The sequence below is a fragment of the Fibroporia radiculosa genome (assembly GCF_000313525.1).
Source record: "Fibroporia radiculosa TFFH 294 genomic supercontigs, scaffold16753, whole genome shotgun sequence".
In the NCBI taxonomy this organism is placed as follows: domain Eukaryota; kingdom Fungi; phylum Basidiomycota; class Agaricomycetes; order Polyporales; family Fibroporiaceae; genus Fibroporia; species Fibroporia radiculosa.
Genome location: NW_012133493.1, coordinates 16767 through 36720, shown reverse-complemented (window position 1 = coordinate 36720; position 19954 = coordinate 16767). Strand labels below are relative to the sequence as shown.

Genomic DNA, 19954 nt, shown 5'->3' with positions numbered 1-19954 from the left:
CCCGGGGGGGGGGGGGTCAGGGCATCAAGCCCGGAGCGCATTTACAAAACAAATGCTGCCAGGAGCGCAAGCGCTGCTGCAGCCGCCGATGACGGGAAGACAGGCGTGCGGGATGAGAGCGCGCCATTTGACTTGCCATCGACAGATCCCGTCGGCGACGGCGATGCGGATGTGCTGGGCTTTGTCGATGTGGAGCTGCTATTTGTCTGGCTGTTCAAGTTGACAAACGTGCCCTTGATCATGCTTGCAGCCTGCTCGGCGAGTCCGTACGTCGGTGCTTGGAGCTGCGAGAACAGGTGGGTCAGCAGCCTGGCGGCCAGTGGGCAGGCGAGAGACGTACGTGGGCGGAGAACTCAAAGGGAAAGACGGACGAATCCGCAACACGGACGTTCGCTGCGAAAAGATGAGCCCCACGTCTACCGCGAAAGCAGACGATCACGCACTAGTTCCATACACCTTGAGGTTGGCGTCGACGACACCACCCTGGCTGAGAGGAAGCATGGCACATGAACACGAGGGATGATACTCGGTATAAAAGTTTTGCGCGAGCCACGTCTCCCACTCATCATCGGTGTTCACGCTCGATCCTGGCGAAATTTCCTCCGTCATGACAGAGCTGAGCGGCGCGGTGTTGCCGATATCTCTGCAGAGCCTAAGGCCTTCGCGCAAGAGAACAAGGTCTGCGAGGAGACGGTGAGCAGAGCACAGCCGCTTTAGGATGAAACATACCGGCATTGTGGGAGAGGTACTGGGGGTCAATGAGTGGATAGTCGAAGATGTCCGAACTGTTGATGTAAAGCCGACCTTGACTGAGGAGAAGCAGCGTGAATGGCACTTCGCACAACCCGCTCTTTCGGCGAAACATACCTGAAGGGGTGCTGCAGAGCTGCCTGAATGGAGATCGTTTGCGGGTTGTACTGGCCGGAGCCGGTGAGGGTGAGAAGGATCTCCATATCACCGATAGACGACATGAGCAGGGTCTGGGCGGTGAGGTTGTAGATTGCCTTGTATCCTTCGATGACCTCGCTATACTGGCTCGGCACGAGGGTAGCTGCGCTCTCGCTGACATTTGCTGCGATCTGGGAAGCATACGTTTGAGGCGCGGAGACGAGGGAGCTAAAGTTGACATAAGCCGTCGCCGAGTTGACGAAAGATAGGAAGGGAGACGAGACATCGGGAGGCTATGGATGTGAAATCAGAAGGCTTGATGCGGCGCACTTCCAAGGTATCTATCAGCGGACGTACATTGCTGGAATAATTAGCGTAGTAGATGCTCGCAGACGTCTGCGTGTTCGTCTTCCAGGTAACTTCTGCATACTAAGGTAATGTCGGTCAAACCTTGGCGGAAGTCGGGAAGATAAGAGTGGGAGAAAACACGCACGATGTGGTCCTGCAAGTGCTGCCCAACGCCCGGTAGCGATATTTGGACAGGGACACCAGCGGCCTCCAACACATCCTGGGGGCCAACTCCGCTAACCATCAGAATCTGCGGGCTTCCGATGGCGCCTGCAGCAAGGATGACCTCCTTGGACACTTGGACGCTCTGCGTAGCCGCGCCGCTCGCGCTAGCATACTGTACCTCGGTTGCGGTGATGTTTCCATCTGTGGCGTTGGTGAAGACGAGTCGCGTGACGGTGGCGTTTGGAAGGACATCGAGGTTTGAGCGCGGAGGAAGAGGATCTATATAAGCAGAGCGCGAGTAGGAGCGCGTCCAATTGGCCGGATTAATAGCAGAAGTGGCTACAAAGGCGCCCCAACCCTCCCCTCCGTCTGGATTGGCGGATGTCTGGAAGCCAGCGGCGTTCATGGTCGGCTCCCAGTCGCCGACCTGAGACATCATGCTGTCGGAAGATGTTAAAGGCCGTCAGCAGGCATATAACACGCGCGCGCCACAGCGCCGACAACGGGCCGGTGCGAGAAGGGAGGACGTACTATCCGGGATAAGAGGCGTGTAGAGGGCCCGAGAAGCCATGGCTAGAGTTTGCATACTCGATCTTGGCGGTGTCCTGGACGGTGGTGGAGGGAGGGGAGTAGGACTCGCTGGACTTCATGGCGGCGTAGAGGTTGTTCCAGGCCCAGATGGAGCCATTGTCGACCAAGCCTGCCCAGGCGTTGAGTTCGACCTCGGAGGGCCGGACGAGGTAGAGACCGTTGATAGCAGAGGAGCCGCCAAGGACCTTGCCGCGCGGCCAAGCGATCTGGCGGTTGTCAGCGTTTGGCTGGGGGACGGTCTCGTATGCCCAGTCGTAGGACGTGCCGACGAGGGAGTTGTAGTAGGTGTAGACGGGGATGTCTGTACGCGCGTGAGCGACGCGAGAAGACGCAGAGAGCGACGAGCGAGGTACGCACCGATCTTGTCCTGGACAGCCTCTCCGGTGTCTCCGGCTTCGAGGACGAGGACGGTCGTGTTGGCGTCCTCGGAAAGACGGGCTGCGAGGACAAGGCCAGCGGTGCCGCCGCCGACGATGACATAGTCGTAGGAGGATGCAATAGAGCCGTCAGTGACGATGTTGCGGCGGTAAAGAGCGCGTTCGGAGCGGAGGAAGTCGTCCTGGGCGTCACTGGGGACGGCGGCGATAAAAGGGAGAGAGAGCGCGGCGAGGGTGAGGGCGGGGAGGACGGCGCGCATGGCGTCGAGGAGGCGGGGATGGGGAGAGCAAGAAAAGAGCGACGGGGAGTTTTTCTGGAGAGAGCAGCTGCAGTGGGGCCAGGGCGAGGGTGCCGTCTATTCGGGCGGCTATTTGTAGTCTCCCTCCCTCCGTCCATCTCCATCAGCGCGCGCACCCCGTCGCCGTCTCCCGTCTCGCCGTCCGCCCGCCGTGGCCCATGCCCAGGGCCAGTCGAGTCGAGTTGCGTGCTGCAGCCTCGCCGCCAGCTCGCTGCTTGCGCTCGCACACTCTCGATTTTCGAGGAAACACACAGCTCCCAGTCCCAAAAATAGGCTCCCCGGCCGCCTGCACATGCCGCCTCGTGCACGATGGCGCCCAGCACAGCTGCATTCATGTCTCCAACCCCTCCGAGTGCTCGTACTGAGCACTCTTCAAGTCGTTAGCCCCCTTCTGACCCGCTCGTGCACCGAACGCATTCCTCGCCACAACATCCTCCCTCGACTCCGACTAGCCTGCGTTGAATTCAGCCTGCACCAACGGGGGGTTGCGATCGTCGTCAGGACGTCTTCCGCTTCCCAGCACATCATTCCGTGCGTGCATCTTCAGACGCTCTGTGTGTAAATATACAGACTGCATACTCCCCTGCGGTGTCTCAACTTAGCACACTGGGTATTTTTGTCAACATTCTGCTGCACGGTGACGTGATAGACTTGCGTGCACACCCGCCCCAGTGAGTGCGCGACATCCACCCCCCGCCCGATGCCCGTTCAGAGCCCGTGACGATGCATTTGCATCATCACCCTCGCCCGCTTGCAATCGCATCCATCTTGTTCAATGACGTCAACGAGCATTCGACCTGTGTACGTGCCACTCCATTATTGGCTTATTATTGTGGGTACCCGCGGCACTCAGACGCATCTGGTGTTCACCATCTTCTAGCCAAATAACCCGCCCCGAGTAGCCATCCTTCCAATCCATGAGTGACATCTCTTCAACACCGCACCTCTCGTGACCAACGACGCTCTCTAGATTAAACTCTGTCCTCCATCGCTGCTCCTTATCCGTTATCTGCTCCTTATAGGGCTCCACAATGTGGTCTGCTTTGATTTCATAATCTTGTGAAATTGACTTCCACCTTTATCCGCGACATTGTTGTGGTCTCCATACCACAATATGCGCCACCTTTTGTGCTCCAGAAGGTTGCTCTGCTAGAGTCTGGAATGCGTGCAATTCTCTTGGCTTAAAATGAAAAAGCGCACCACACTCGTGCCCAGTGTCCCACGCACCTGTTTGTCGAATTGCGGGCACAGAATTAGGACATGGCGACACACCTGACTGCGTGGCTATGCCACCTGAATGCATACAACTGTGTGCCCAGACTTCTCCCTGGTCTCGTGTGTCTTCAATCGTCCAGATCCTTCCGGCAACATCTCCAGTCAATTGGAATATGCCAGGGTTATCTTGCCACCGACGTCAAGAAGGCCACAAATTTTGCTGCCAATTTGCTCCAAATCGTTTTCTCGGCCCCGCGCATGTTCTCGGTCCCGTCGGCGACAATCACGAGCTCGACCCGTCGTTGGTCGCAAGAATATCATAGAATGTCGATTCATCTTTGAGGACCCTCGTCGAAATGACTTGCGCTATTAGCCTTCGAGACACTGCTGAAGTTGGATCCGTGCATAGCATAAATGTGTTAAATTAGGCCTCAGTGCTCCACATCACAGATGCCGATCGATCCCAGCGCCATGGATCGTAGCAAGCCGCATTTTTGTGGTGTAGTCCACGTCTGCGGTGGACCACGCGCTTAGCAAGGCGCCAAGTGATCAATCGCCGCTCAAGGTGGCCACCTCGGAAGGATGGTGTGTGGCGATTGTGCAGTAGGGGAGAAATTCCAGTGTCTTAGGGCAACATCGCTAACCTCACATCAGTGCCACCAGCTCCGAAAAAAAAAACGACATTGCTTAGATTCCTTAGGTGTCCGCTTGGGCGCTAAGCCGTTATTACAGGACACTACCTTTCGCGCTCATGTGTACTACGTCTATTGCACAAAGAGTCACTTTTATCGAACAAGCGTTCATTAAATCAGCTGACGGAACTTTGGCCTCGTCAATAGCCTCTATATCTGTTGTGCCGCACGGATATAGTCATTCTCCATCGAGAGACTCAATAGGAAACATCACTCATTTCCGGAACGAATCGGTCTCCGTCGAGACTTGATAGGGCACATTAATGTAAGTCGTCCATCTTCTTGCTACCACTCTAATCAGATGATGAACAGGCGTGCTGATTCTTCATCCAAGGGTAGGGGCTCTGGCGTCAGTTCTCACCGAGTCACCATTGCAATTGGACCATGCGGATAATTTCTGATCCTACCCCTGACATTTTCGAGAGCCATCAGGGGCGGTATGTGGCTCAAATGTGCGCGGCTGCGCTACTGGGGAAGCTATTCACGGATCATAGAAGATCACCTGGCCTCTCTGTGAATGAGTCTGCATAGGTGTCCAGTGTCTGTGGTATTGATATCTCCGTTCCCAGATAATTTCCCGTAATATGCGTAACAACATCAATGTCAAAAACCACTTTGAATTATCAATATGCAGTTGGTTTGTCGCTGGAAAACGCTGCTCATGCGCATCAGGTCTGTGCATTGCAGACATTTGAACCACTTGACTTATAATCAACTCGTATGCTCCGAGTGTCTGAACCGACTTGTGGAAAATGTGTGGATATTGCCTCGTCAATAACAAATGTCATGGTTTTTTTTTCTCGCAGCTGCTTCTTCACCATGTTCACGTTCCTGCAGGTTTCGGTGCGGCTGCGCAGCTAAACCACCCGCGTATCTCAATTTCCCGTGTGTGCGTCGTGTGACTGCTTCGAGAATGTCTCTCGATACGGAGATTGACTTTCGAGTCCATCTCTGGACCTGACCTTGGGCTGCCTAGATCAACGTAGACCTGTCGCGAGCGTAGTCAAATCGAGCCTAGGCGAGACCCAAGCTGGAATTTCACCTATAGAAGGTTCGTCTGACACATGGTTTATCTGTACCGCGATTACGCTTGCGCACCCGTATGGATACGGCATGCACATCTGAGCGTTGCTATGAACGTATCGCGGTAACGCTGTTGTTGTCACAGAGGTGTCTCCACCTCTCCCTGGGACCTCTTGTGTCTGGAATCACGAATACTAATCGCGAGGTGTGTGTGCCTGTCAACATGAGGACTGTTATGAAGATACGGTGTACTCACAGGTGCGTCCGCAGGACGAACGCAAACCTGGCAGGTCAACAGCCACATCCTAAACTACACTGTTAGCCGACTGTGTTGGTGCAAGCATTCTGGACACTTTGCTGCTGACAGCTAGAGAGACGTTCGAGATTGACATCGTGAAGTCTCCAGACAGGCAGGTTGTGCATGGCCTGATCACTGAGAAAGACAGCAATGAGGCAGACTCAGCGGTGATCATGGTGTGAGAGTGCTACGGTAGATCTTGTCTGAATTACTGCTGCCATAAAGTCTACATCTGCGGCCTGCCCTGCAGCCTAAGCATGCAGTATGCTACCACCCAAGGGCGCGATCCTGCGCGCCAGAGAAAATTCGCCGTCCAGCTTTAGTGACTTCTTGTTTGACAGGGCGATTGGAACCCGCTTGTTGATCGTGCTATTCCGCCCATCGAATTAATTGTGGCTACTGAACACCTCTATATGGCCAATTTCGTCTCGGATATTGCTCAGCATTTCAGAGGGGTAGTTGATTCAAGCCTGGTTATGAATATCCGAATTTTTTTGTGGCGCGTGCGTTGTTGTAGGCGTGCTAAAAAGCAATTATGAAAGTCGTATTTGTGTGCAGCGTGCCCGTCTTCTCTTGCGATGTATTGGGCCTCGGTATATGAATCAATAGTAGCATACTTTGAAGGGTAGACTAACTACTGTCGTCGATACGCTTCAATTTACCTGTATACCACATGATACCACACCGTGACGCTGCTAACGATAAGCTAAGCTATCCATGCCTGAGACACAGTGGGACATAGTACGATGTCCGATTGATCCACCACCGTATTACGCCTGAACACACACCTGAGATTTTCCAGCGACAACCTTACACTGAACAAATTTTATTTGAAATCTGTATGCCGTTGATTGATACTGTGTGGTTCGCAATTAAAATCATGCCGGACTATTCGGTCCACCTTGCGACGCTGCGATAAGTATAAAGCTGAAGGTTCGACGCGCTATATCAGGCCTCTTTACCCCACTCCGAGTCTGTAGCTGGATCCTTTGATGAGTCATCGTATCCACTCGACCGCCACATTGCCGTGCACGTCTTCTGGTAAAGGCTGGAACTCTCCCCTCGATGTTCATCGCACATGGCTCATGAGCTCGTTCCTAGGTTCAACTCTTCCCTGCAATGCCTTGCGTTCGGCGGCAGTTAGGTCGCCAAGGATCCCACAGGAGCTGGCGGACTCTATCATCGACGAGCTGGCGACCTCATACGAGCACACAGCGCTCGCCGCCTGCTCGCTCACTTGTCGCGCGTGGCTGCATCGCTGTCGGTCTCACATACACAAAACGCTTAGACTCGACCACAACAGCAGGATCGACCGTCTCACAGAGCTCTACTCTGGCTACCTCGCAGATTACATCCAATGCCTCAGCATCGACGCTTGCGATACCGGCGGCACCGAGATGCCCATCCCCCACCCCTGGCTCGATGCTGCTCGCCCGTTGCTGAAGATGCTCAAGCGAATAAACAGACTTTCGCTGGACGGCATCACTTGGAACGACTTCGAGCCGGAGACGAAACAGCTATTCCTTACGCAATTTCCGCTCGTGACGGACATATGGGCGGCGACGTGCGACTTCTGGGACTCGCGCGAGTTCGTACGCCTCCTACAGGCGTTTCCGAACTTGAAGGTATTACGGATGGAGACGTCAGATTGGGAGTTGGCGGAATGCGATGATGTGTTGAAGGAGAACCCGCCCACTCTCCACCTCGACCACCTGGATGCGGGGGAGTTGTGTAGCGGACCGGCGGATATCGCGCGGTGGGCGTCCAGCAACCGTACAGAGGTTTCTATCAAGAATATCCACTTTGCGTGGCAAGGGTGTGAGAGCACACAAAGCTTGGGCCAACTTTTGCGTGCCGCTGGATCCTCGTTGAAGCACTTATCCGTGCTTGTGGAGGATCATGGCAGACCGCCATCCCATTCCAGTGAGCATTACTGATCGTCTCATGGCAACGATCTAGTACTCATACAGACCGCCGAAGATGATGATCATCTAACCCTTCGCCACAATTCTGAGCTGAACACTATATCGCTGTTTCCTCGCCTCGAGGTGCCTGAAAGCGCCGACATTTCCTGGGTATCAGATATCCTCTCCGACGTATCGTCGCCTCGTCTGGAGATGGTTGCCGTCTATATCAAAGTCCCATCTTACAACCACTTGACGCACTCCAATTGCAGGTGGGATACGATTGATAAAGCGCTTTCCAATCGCAATTTAGAGAGCCTGAAAAGAGTGGATGTGTGCGTTCTTAGGCCTATCGGGAGCGGTGGTGACTCTCTTGATCCAAACGTCCCCGGCTTCTTAAGGACACTTATGCCAACACTGGAATCGCGTAAAATCCTGCATGTGACTCAACGGTCTTGTAATTGACTCGCTGCTTTGTGCAACGCAGTCTTCGAGTCGTATGACGTAAGTGAATTCGACAAATCCTTGCGGTTTGGATATTTACGTTATTCGCTGCGGTCCACCAATCGTTCAAGTACGGGCACGGGTTCATCCGTGCCCAGAGAGAGGACATGCAACCCGGTTTTCGAGAATTTGACATTGGCCCCATTCATTTCAGGGGGTCACGATGATTCTTCTGTGGTTGACTATGCCTACTCCAATGTTCTCTAGCTATGACAATGCATCACCATTCATATGATTCATTTAAAAGATGTATTACTTCGCATTTGATATGGTTACATGATATACTCGCCAAACGGATCAACGGGCGGAGTGAGGACACAGATCCTACGGCGACGTAAGGATTGAGTTTTTCTAAATGGAAAACACTGACTAATTGTGGTTCGTAGCCACCCACAGCTGCCAATATGCGCGCGTCTTCCTATCGTCCAAGCAAAACCTCTGGCGAATCGAGCGGCAGGATGCCTGGGTAGAAATATACGACAAGCACCTCAGTTCCTGAACGTGTCGCCTAACATTGGCGAGGTAGAGAAGGGATGGAGATGACAGCGCTAGTCCGGCATGCGTGTACTGTATGCACATTAGTCTCGTATCCAGACGTGTCGAAGGTACACATCTCGATACGAGGTCAATGACATCTGCGCTCGACTGCGTGGACCCGTGCTGGACACATCGTGAGACCAGCTATCGTTGACCCGTGCCCGCCACAAGTCCACAATTTTGTTAGCAACAACATTTTACAACGACAATCCGCTGATGTCGGGGCTTACTGCAAAGTTCTTCCATGATTTTTGGCCGCCGCGACGCCGCTACGCATGATAAATTGAGAGTTATGGCCACACCCACATAGACATATCAGGGCTTCTCAGGCTGCATGGGAACACTCTGCGGACACACGGACCACTAGTAGGGTCATAAGAGGAAAGGGTCGGAGCTATCCTTACGGTGGCGTTCAAAGTTCAGCCATTCGGGCTTTGAAGATGTTCAGAAGCGATTACTTAAACGGCTCTGTTCTGTGTTCCATCATGACGAATAGGAGATGAGTCAATGTGCGTTAGAACGAGACTGGAAAATACTCACAAGGAGCAACCAATGGGAGGTCGCAAAAGAAAACCTGGAACATGATTGGCCGAAATACAGGCGTGGAGTCGATAGACTTTGGGACGACTTTTGTGTGAAACGAAAGGCAATGGGAAGAAATTATGCATACGTGCTGGCAACTTTTGGGACACCATCACAACCATGACGGGACACAACCTTGCTCTCCGGTATCAAGCTGAGGCGTTGACACCTCCGTGCGCAAATATAATGTGACTTGAGGGAAATAAAACGCATGATACTCCCCGCGGCGGCTTTGCCGAGTTGTCTAGAACATCGAAGAGGCCGGACCTGGTCGAATTCGACCATGTATTTGATATCCAAGTATGCAGAGAATTAAGGAAAAATCAAGTTTAGAGCTACATGGCCTGACATTTACCTTGGCAGTGCTCACATACAGCTGATAAGCTCACAATGCATATGCTGATAATGCATATATTTGTTAATGCATTGACTTGACCAAGGTCCCAAGTTGGGTGCACTGACAATAGCAAGAAAATTGCATAACGCATAATGCGTTGCATACTCATACAAGATATGAATTATGAGCAGGGACAATAGAGAACTTACTCATGTATATAGTATAAAATGCAAGTTATACAGCTTCCTAACTTCATCTGAGAATCTCAGTGACTCTGACAATGACAAGGCTGATTCAGGCCCTAGTAGCTCCAAGTCATCACTCACAAGAGCAGAAGCCATTCAGTAATATCATGCTCAATTGCACCAGGAAAAAATTTCAAACATGAAGGCAGGTTACATTACATAAATATTCTTTACGGAACAACTAGTGACTCAACTGTACGGTGACAATAACAGATACCTGCACCTGTAACATGTCACATACATGTGACACATATATGTTGGCATGATTGCCTCTGCATCACAGGTCTCAACAAAATTCTGAGCTTTTTACCCACCAAGTAGCCACAAACTGTGTGAGTGTTTCTCCATATCAACAAGCTGTATGCGTCAGAATGCTACAGTTAAGCAAGGTCCACAGCTACTTAGGTGCTGACTGCTCTTCGAGCAAATCAGTGCAAGTCGGCAGAAAAGACAAAATAAATTGCCAGGAGGGCGGCTCGAACGCCCGACCTGCAGAACACATAACCATCTTCAGTCTGTCGCTCTCCCAGCTGAGCTATCCCGGCTTGTGATCAAGGCAAGTTTAAATTATTATAATCACAAACCGCTGTCTTCGCATATCAGCCTAGCCGTTTTTAGTCCTTCCCAAGCCACTCTTCGACTTTTAACTCGCTCTACCCACTTGAATAAGACTACGACTTGATCACCTCTTTGCTTGGGCAACAGAAGTTTTTCTTTCTGCAGGATGCAATGCCAACTGTGGGGGTCAAGTCCATTGCGTTTGGAGTGGAAATCGGGTTAATGATCCTGGCAAATGCTGCATCCATCCTAGCATCGAATACATGGTTCATGACGACGCAGATGTAGTGAACAGAATCTGAGTGCATGCAGGCGAGGGACTGCGTAGGTTCCAAGGTGCATTGAACCAGCATGACGCGAGCTATGCCGTCTCTTATAGTCAAGTCAAGCCCGTCTTATATTCCCAGGTGTGTCCATAACTGCCGACTCGTCGAGGCTGATGCACCTGGAATTAGACTTTCAAAAGTGAGCTCTGCACGCAACAAATATAGTAGATCTCGACCGGATTCGTTAAAGGTAGCTCCGTGCATACTATTACTCCAAACGAACAGCAGTATGAAAATCTAGTTGTGTACCATCTACCTCCTTTGGTTTCTCTACAAGATTCGTGGTTGTGCTGAGACTAAATGTCTCAGATCATACAAGTTGAACGCAACGTCTTACCACCAGCGCATCGTACCATTGAAAACGGACGCTGTTGGGTTAGTCACTCGTCCTATGTTCGAGGTCTTCTCATGCGGTGTAACATGAACTTTTCTATTCTCTATTCTTTTACACACGATACACGATTTTCTCAGCGCTGACCTTGCCCTCCCTCATGTATTGTAGCCCCTCTGGGATACCATCCAGGCCACCCTCCCAGAGCCGTATCCGATTCGGTAAGATCTTTCCCTCCTTCACAAGTGTGGGAATTTTTTTCAGGAACGCCGCCATATGATTACGATCCTCGGAAGACGCGGTGTACAATGAGTTAGGGCCGAGCGAGAATGTACGACCGAGCGCAGTGTAAATCAGCGTGTCTACGTGGGTACGAAGAAATGAGATCCTTTGCCGTCGGGTAGCATCCATGAGATGAGACACGCACGGGTAATCTTCACATCGTCGCGCACCTTCGCTTCCGCGATTGGTGCTAGAAGAAGAATAAGGCGGCCTCCATCTGGCGCTATTACCTTTGCCGAGATCTCTTGCGACTCTCTCAAGCTAATTGTGTCGAAGGAATCTCGAATGGAGTCGCCTGTCGCTGCCCTGATTTTACTCACGACTTCTGGGTCCTTGTAATCGAAAAACACGTCGGCACCGAGGGATTTGACGAGTTCGAAATTATGCGGAGATGCGGTTGTGACCACCTTGTAACCGGACAGGTGTGCTAGTTGAATCGCATACTGGCCCACGGACGCTAACAGATGTGTAATGAAAGTCAGGTCCAATGCAACAATGCAAGTGCGTTGTAAACACTGACAGCTGCCACCATATACAAAAATCCATTGTTCCTTGTCGACCTTCTCGGGTGGTTCTACGAAAGCGAGTCGTTTGGGATGATACAACGCCTGAATTGCGGTCCAAAATCTGGCTTCTAAGTAGAATCGTCTGCAAGGCGGCCGCGGAGGGATTCTTACTCACGCGCAGCCCAGTGTCGCTAGCTGTTCATGGCTCAAGACTCCTTCTGGTACAACCCATGAGAGCTCAGCAGGTGTCTTCAAATATTCCGCGTAAGCCCCGCGATCTTGGTACGTTCCTCCCTGTACGAAACCCGCCACATGGTCTCCGACCTTAGGGAAGGTGACGTTCTTTCCTGTCTGTGCAACGTATCCCGACCAGTCACATCCGAGGATCGTATCCACGATTTGAATTCGGTCCACGACTGTCGCATTTCGATTCAAGATTGAATCCGTCGCGGACCGGTAGAAGCCAGTCAGTCCGGAACACGCGGAGAGGGCGGACCGTGCTCACACTTCCAGTCTGTGGGATTTTGTGCCAAGGCAACGGTCTTGACCAGGATTTCATCGTCATCCAAAGTGGGAATTGGGCGGTCTTTGATTGCGATGGTCTTTCCCTGTCCATGATGCAGCAAGTTCAATGAGCGGCCGACACCTACTTTGGTTGTTGGCACACCTACCTCTTGAACTACCACGGCCTTCATTGTCGTTGGTATTGAAATCGACATTCTACCGAAGAGGATGTGATCGAAGAAGGTATTCTGAAAGAGCTTTGGCTATTGCCAGTAAATTGAGAAGTTGCTGATCTCGAGGAGCTCATTCCTGCCTGCTTATAAGCAGTGGACTCCTATTCCCGCTCCGAGGCTCATCCACATTCCGTATCATGGAAATTTGTGCTGCTGACTGTACATCTCATTAGCTCGTGCGGGGGAACTTCGCGTATATTAAGACCCTATCGGACTATCTTGTCGTGTTGGTCTGCGCTGGCGCTTTCTACGCATGTCAGGATAATCCAACACGACGCGTAGAATGTGTTCTATGCGCTTTATGGCAGTATAAGGCCAATTGTCATGAGAACACTAGTAGGATTCGACTCACTAGAAGATACCGAAGACCTAAAGCGGTTCTGAGAAGTTCTGAGACCGGCGTAGAGGAAGCGCTTCAACATTGAAGCTCAAGCCTTACCGATCATATCATGATCAGTTGGTGAGTGTTTTCAAGATTGGCAAAGTCGTGGTCAGGCCCTTACAATGCTGCTAGAATTAGATACTTGAGCTCTCTAATCTTTCTACCTCGCTAGCTGATAACTGCTCTTGCACTGGATGAGATTGGGCTACTTTGTGAGGTCGTATCTTAGACAGTGGAGCTCGCACACTACTAACCGTGCAGGCACTGCAGTGTGCCATCATGCGTGGACCATATCCACTGCGGTTAAATGTGTTCCTGTTTCAGGCTACGCCGGCACATCGGACCTCGTCATCGATGATCAGTCGCTTGCATGATCCAGACTCTTATTCTGTACCGCTATGTACACATCGCTAAGTATGCCAGAACTGAGGCATCCAGTGATCTTCTCGAATATTGACGTCGGCTCAAGCAAATATCTTGCTCATTTTGGACGGGTCCTTTAACCTGCACAGTATACTTGTCTCTCACATTGGATCACCTGAGACTGGTTGAGTGACACCCTCGCACTGCAGGCTGGTTGTATTTTCCAGTCAAAAACCGCGGATGTACTTCCATTTCAATGATTCAGCTTAAAGAAATATGCCATATCATAGTAATACATCACCTACTATAATTCAAACCTTGATGGCCAATAATTGCTGCTCATTCGTCTTCATCCAGGATATTCATTCATGCCGCTCCTTTTGGACGACCACCTCTTCCCCTGGTGTAACTTTTTATTCTGTCCGCTTTCACGGCCCTTCCAGCGGACGACGCGCCCCGCGTAGCACGCTCATTGCCGTTCTCTCTCGTAATGTCAGTCCCAATCCTCTCCACTTCCGCGCGAGTAGCAGGATATCCTCGCACGCCGCGTCTCAGGCTTCCTGCGCCAAGCACGCCCCGCATGCTCCCTGGAATCCGTACATCGTGCGTCGTACCTGCTTGCCGTAAGTATATGGCGGGATTGGCAGTCGGTAAAACCGAAGCAGACGAACCTCGACCTCTCACTTTATGGCCACCTCGCATGGCAATGTGATTTCCCGCACCTCCCCCGTTCATCCCATTCGCCCCCAAATTGAAACCACCCCGCTTCGTTCCACGCCCGAATCGGACATTGGAAGGGACGAGCGAGAGTGACCCCATGGCACCGCTGAGGGAGTCGATCGTATCCTCGACTACGCCACTATCACTCACCTGTCTTCCTGTTTCATTCAGCCCGGATGCTGATATTGTTCCCTCGATGATTGCTTCATCCGCCTCTGCTTCCACATGGACGTTCCTCCTCTGAGAGCTTGCTCTCTCAGCCTCGCCATCTCCATCGTCGCTGCTATCTGCGTCGCCGCTCTTTGTGATATCTCGTGCCTTCCACTGAGCCCGAACCATGCTCGCTCCTTCACCCCATCGCTTTAGAAGCCCGCCAACGCCTTTATTCGTGACGGCAAAAAAATATTCCTTTGGATATCCATGTGCTTGAATGAGATGCAGTCGCCGCGTCTTGGGGGTGAGGAAGCAGCGACCGCACATTACCAGATGACAAGCAAACTGGGGGAGAGTGAGTAAGATGCCATCAGAGACGACGGCAGTGGTGAAAGATGAGCCTGTCAGACGATAGGCTCAGGAAAACCGCCTGTGCAAAGACTCACGATTTTTTCACCTCTGTCCTTGCGCACCGCGGCCAGTGGATCATGACATTCTGTCTGATGCTGTAAGGCAACATCATGAGCAGAGTGCGCGGGAGAACTCACACGCGAGTCAAGGGCCAGAAGACGGGGAACTGACCAGTTCTAGCAGCCTAGCATCTGGGAACACGCAGGCACAGCCTCTCTCTTCGCAGACGTGCGCGTGATATGTCGCATAATGACTCTCTAGTTCTGCTGTGCTCGCCAGTGGCGTCGGACGGTTGTGTGGCGGGTTGCATGTTGGAGGGAGGGTGCAGAGCAGCGGAGATGCGGAAGACGAGTGATCAGAGGGAAGACTGGTGCGGACTGCCTTTGGGGTTGGTTCTGGGGAGGGCGAGTTGGAAGAGCCCGTTGCCGACGCTGCGCGGATTCGTTTGGCTGAAGACATGGTGGCAGAGAGCGGCAATATAAATGCTGGCTTTGATGCTCAAAAGGCTATGTTGTAATTATGTAATAAGCAGAGGCTAGGTAACCATCAAGGTAGCCTAGTCGAGTGAACAGCCCTATTGGCGTCTGACGTGGTGGTGCTCGCCACTGCGCAGCCGAGGCCTTTGCGCACTCTCATCCCAGTCCAAGGCTCGCTCTGTTCTTTAATCTTTCTAATTCTTTGCAGTTCATCTTCCCAATTCCTCTCGGCCGTACTGTTCTCATCTGTGGGAACGACGGGACCCGTCCCGCCGCAGACACCGGCTGGCTGCCTCTTGGCCATAATCTCCTCGTCTGCCACAGATTGTCTTCGACCATGGAGGCTGTCGTGTTTCGTCTGGCTGTGTTCTTCTCTCTACTGCTCACTGTCCTGGCTCAGACCCAGCCGGAATCCAGCATCTCCTACTTTGACAACCTTCCTGCTCGTCTGTTCTTCTTTGCCGACACAACTGTGCGTGACGAACCCCCCAGTCTCGTTGAAATGCTCACCCAGAATCTCGTAGACCGCCATATACCATGATGTAGTTGCGGGCAACGTACATGTCTCGCAAGATGAGGGCAAGACGTGGAACTTAGCGGCAGGCCTCCCAGAGGGGAAGGCCGCTATGGTCATCGAGCATCCATTTGACAAGAGCTATGTACGTTCCACTTTTTGACGCTGTATGCAGTGTGCAATCGCAATGTGGCTGTATGAATTCTTCGTCTCTACCTTCTCACTTTCTAGGGGCTGATATAATATGTAATGCTACCGACGATATTCGCAGCGGGCGCGACCTCGTTCTGTATATAATTCATCTTACCAGCCACCTGCGGAACTAGATTGAAACTGCGGTCACGTCCGTTGCGAATATCCATCGTCCTTCTTCCCCGGAAATGAACTTCGCAATTATTCATGAACTTGTCTCTTGCGGGCTCATACGGGAGTTCACTCGATTCTTGTATTGCCACGTGCGATGGTCGAATTTGCTGCGTCTCTATGAGTCTCATTCAGCTCGTCATCCTTGCTATGCGACATGAACCTGACACTGATTCCACAAATACTCTTAGGCATTCGTACTCACTAGGGGTACAACACATTACCGCACCGACGATCAGGGCCGGACTTGGCGTTCGTTTGACATGCCTGTGGCCCCTGCCCTAGTTGGGCAGCCACTGTCATTCCACTCCGATAAATCCAAGTATGGGTATATCCTTTATCAAGGCACGCGATGCGAGTCATCTGGGGGCTGGGGGTCAATTTGTTACGATGAGGTACGCGTTTATTCAGGTGGACAAATGTTGTTATTCAATCTACTACTCATACAGACCTATTACACCAAAGAGGCTTTTAGTGGCGAACCGCAGCTTCTTCTTGAGGAGACATCCCGCTGCCAGTTCGCTCATAGCAGCGCCGACTTCGTACATGACGCGCATTCAGACCTAATCTACTGTGTTGCTTTCGACTCAACATCGACGTCAGGCTCACACTCGCTGTCCGCAAGCCGACTGTTCTCGTCCACAGACTTTTTTGACTCCAACAGCAAGGTCGAAGACCTTGGCATCGGGAAGAATGCGAAAGGTGTCGTCGCGTTCGCGATCGTCTCCAAGTTCGCGGTAGTCGCGCTGCGAGATTTAGCCCCAGGAAATACAGGCGAAATGCTGTTGTACGTATCGGTGGATACCAAAACATGGGCCAAGGCTCGCTTTCCACACGCGTCGTCGGCGCGGCTTCGTGAGAATGCGTATACAATTGTTGAGTCGACGACGCATTCTATCGCGGTCGACGTCATGTTACAAGACCAGACGACTATTGGCACATTATTCGTCAGTAATTCCAACGGGACGTTCTTTGTCGAAAGCTTGAAGGATACTAACCGGAATGAGATGGGATATGTGGACTATGAGACTTTGTATGGAATCGAGGGTGTTGGCCTGGCAAACATAGTTGGTAATGCACAAGAAGTGGAGGCCAGAAGAGCGACGAAGCAGCTGCAGACAAGGATTACATTCGATGATGGTGCGTGATCAGCTTATGTATATTGCAATATCTGAACGGCATGCTTAGGTCGCTCGTGGTCTCGTCTTCGGCCACCCAGCGAAGACAGCGAAGGTCGCCGAATTCCATGCAACCCCAGTGATGACAGCTGTTCTCTGCACCTTCACTCTATCACAGTTCCTCACAATTTCGGACGCGTCTTTTCTTCTCCTGCCCCCGGTCTCGTTATGGGCGTTGGGTCAATTGGTTCATATCTTCATCCATATGAGGACTGCGATACGTTCTTGAGCACTGACGCCGGGATAACGTGGAAGATGGTCCGCAGGGATGCTCATAAGTATGAGTTTGGCGATCAGGGTAGTATCATGGTTCTGGTTAATGATGAGGAGAGTGCCGACACCATCAGCTATTCGAGCGACTTTGGGAGCACTTGGTATGTGATTCCACCAACTTCCCATTTTTCGGTTCGTAGTGTTCACAGTGTTCAGGCAAACATATGACTTTGGCGTAAAGCTGCGCGCACGAATTTTGACCACCGTGCCTGACTCGACATCGCAGAAGTTCATGCTAGTTGGTCAAGTTACTAAGCGAGACCAGCAGTCGGGGCAGGGTCGCTATGCAGTTGTATTCCTCGACTTCGCCGCCACTCGATCGCGTAAATGCGATGAACACGATTTTGAGCAGTGGTATGCAAGATCTGCGAAACATGCGTGTCTGATGGGCCATAAGGTATGATCGTTCAACCCATCATAAGTTTTTTTCTAAATTTATGAATGTGCTATAATATAGCAATGGTATAAACGGCGAAAGCTAGACGCGAACTGTTATGTTGGCGACAAGTTTACTGACCCAGTTGAGCACGAGGACAATTGCCCTTGCAGCGATGAAGATTACGAGTGGTATGTAACAACGTTTTTGAAGCCAGTGTTCAATGACGCGATTCCTTCAAAGCGATTATAATTTCATACGCCAAGGCAATCGGTGTATTCCGTCGGGCCCGGAGCCAATCCCTGCCGGCGTGTGCTCCCTTGATATCCCCGATCAGACATACCTCGGCTCCTCTGGATATCGACGCATACCGGGAAATACGTGTGATAGGGAGGCTGGTGACAAGAAAGATGAACGCGTAGAAAAGCCATGTTCTAATGGTGCGTTAAATTGAGGCTCTGATCACTCATTGGCTCAAAGGAAACATCCAGCGCAACCTCGTGAGGGGGAAATTGTCCATCAGACGGTTGGTGATCAGATTGAATTACTTTCATGAAGTATTAAGTTGACATATCTACTCCAGTTCGAGTTCCAGGCGCCAGTCGTTCAATTCGCGTATTTCAAAGGTTCTACGGTTCGTGAATTGGCGATAGAGTTTGGCCATTACTTATGAAGCTTCAGACCATTCTTGTTCGGCTGGGGGATAACACCATCTGGCAATCAAGTAATGAAGGTTATACCTGGCAACAAATCGGTGGCAGCGATAAATTTGTCGCATTTTACCATCACACCTCCAGCTATGATCGCGCATATTTGATTACCGTAACGGAACGCTACTGGTATACTGAAGACACCGGAAAGACGTGGTCTTCTAAGGGCCAAGGGCCGATGACGCCCAATAATTTCGGTCTACAGATCTTGCATTTCCATCCAAAACAATCCGATCACCTCATCTGGACTGGTAGCCAGGGGTGCACTGGATTTGGGGAGAATTGCCATGTCGAGGCTTTCTACTCTTTAAATAACGGCAAAAGTTGGAATTTGATCGAGAAGTACGTTCGCAATTGCGCGTGGGCGCGGGATAAGGAACTCTTGGTAGATTCGACTCAGATTATCTGCGAAATCTACAAAAACAAAGAGGGTTCGCAACGATTCTTCCAGATGGACAATCCACTTGAACTGTATAGTGGCTCAAACTACTTCGACGCACGCACCAAACTCTTCAATCATGTTGTCGGGTTCGCAAAGTTCAGCGAATTCCTGATTGTTGCTGAAGTAAGACCTGCATCTGTCAACAAAGCTGAATTTCATCTTATGTTTTGTAGTATCAACCACAGAGGCAAGCTCTCGATCTACAAGTGTCATTAGATGGGAAAGTATTTGCGAGTGGGATGTTTCCACCGAATATGCGGCCAGACCAGCACGTAAGTATAACGTGTCATCATTATCGCCCTGAAGCTCATGCCTTTTACAGGCTTATACCATCCTCGAGTCTAGCACGCAAGCCGTCTTCTTGCACGTCACAATATCGGAACCTCCCAGTCCATTCTGGGGAAATATCTTGAAATCGAACTCGAATGGAACGTATTATGGCGTTTCACTAGATAATGTCAATCGCAATGAAGCAGGCTACGTTGATTTCGAGAAGATGATCGGACTGGATGGTATCGCGCTGGTGAATGTTGTTTCCAATCCTGATGACGCAGCTATCACTGGCCGGAAGGAACTCCAATCACGTATCACTCACAACGATGGTCAGTCATGAATGTAACAGCGTGAAAATAATTGATAAGTATTTTCAGGCGGAACGTGGAAGCCCCTTACTCCTCCACTCTTCGATTCTTTGGGCAACAATTATGAATGTAGTCGTACCGTAAGCGAGCGTTCGATCTTGCCAAATAAGCCACTATTGACTGTCGCAGAGCTGCTCATTGCATATTCATGGCTATACTGAGCGGTATGATGCTCGAGCAACATACAGCACACCCTCTGTTCCCGGA

General features: G+C 51.3%; 5 protein-coding genes across 5 annotated transcripts; 2 read left to right on the top strand and 3 right to left on the bottom strand.

Moving 5' to 3' along the window:
* Positions 1 to 41: 41 nt before the first annotated feature.
* On the bottom strand, positions 42 to 2629 carry FIBRA_07818 (uncharacterized protein; the record flags this gene model as incomplete). The annotated part of the gene is made up of 9 exons (XM_012329483.1): positions 42 to 284; positions 341 to 393; positions 444 to 680; positions 730 to 809; positions 868 to 1181; positions 1246 to 1317; positions 1382 to 1841; positions 1933 to 2293; positions 2350 to 2629. 9 exons carry the CDS (start codon positions 2627 to 2629, stop codon positions 42 to 44), a joined length of 2100 nt encoding a protein of 699 aa, XP_012184873.1.
* A 4259-nt stretch (positions 2630 to 6888) lies between these two features.
* On the top strand, positions 6889 to 8471 carry FIBRA_07817 (uncharacterized protein; the record flags this gene model as incomplete). Its single annotated transcript, XM_012329482.1, has 4 exons — positions 6889 to 7819; positions 7877 to 8227; positions 8288 to 8304; positions 8376 to 8471. 4 exons carry the CDS (start codon positions 6889 to 6891, stop codon positions 8469 to 8471), a joined length of 1395 nt encoding a protein of 464 aa, XP_012184872.1.
* A 2863-nt stretch (positions 8472 to 11334) lies between these two features.
* Positions 11335 to 12703, bottom strand: FIBRA_07816 (uncharacterized protein; the record flags this gene model as incomplete). The annotated part of the gene is made up of 6 exons (XM_012329481.1): positions 11335 to 11582; positions 11648 to 11959; positions 12023 to 12129; positions 12184 to 12424; positions 12514 to 12616; positions 12680 to 12703. 6 exons carry the CDS (start codon positions 12701 to 12703, stop codon positions 11335 to 11337), a joined length of 1035 nt encoding a protein of 344 aa, XP_012184871.1.
* Positions 12704 to 13856: 1153 nt separating this feature from the next.
* On the bottom strand, positions 13857 to 15233 carry FIBRA_07815 (uncharacterized protein; the record flags this gene model as incomplete). Its single annotated transcript, XM_012329480.1, has 3 exons — positions 13857 to 14764; positions 14821 to 14869; positions 14946 to 15233. The coding sequence occupies 3 exons, from the start codon at positions 15231 to 15233 to the stop codon at positions 13857 to 13859; spliced, it is 1245 nt and encodes a 414-aa protein (XP_012184870.1).
* A 354-nt stretch (positions 15234 to 15587) lies between these two features.
* Positions 15588 to 19908, top strand: FIBRA_07814 (uncharacterized protein; the record flags this gene model as incomplete). Its single annotated transcript, XM_012329479.1, has 14 exons — positions 15588 to 15722; positions 15775 to 15909; positions 16319 to 16522; positions 16577 to 17267; positions 17316 to 17679; positions 17735 to 17975; positions 18036 to 18145; positions 18198 to 18394; positions 18446 to 18480; positions 18538 to 18588; positions 18636 to 19229; positions 19280 to 19378; positions 19429 to 19708; positions 19757 to 19908. The coding sequence occupies 14 exons, from the start codon at positions 15588 to 15590 to the stop codon at positions 19906 to 19908; spliced, it is 3288 nt and encodes a 1095-aa protein (XP_012184869.1).
* Between the last annotated feature and the right edge of the window lie 46 nt (positions 19909 to 19954).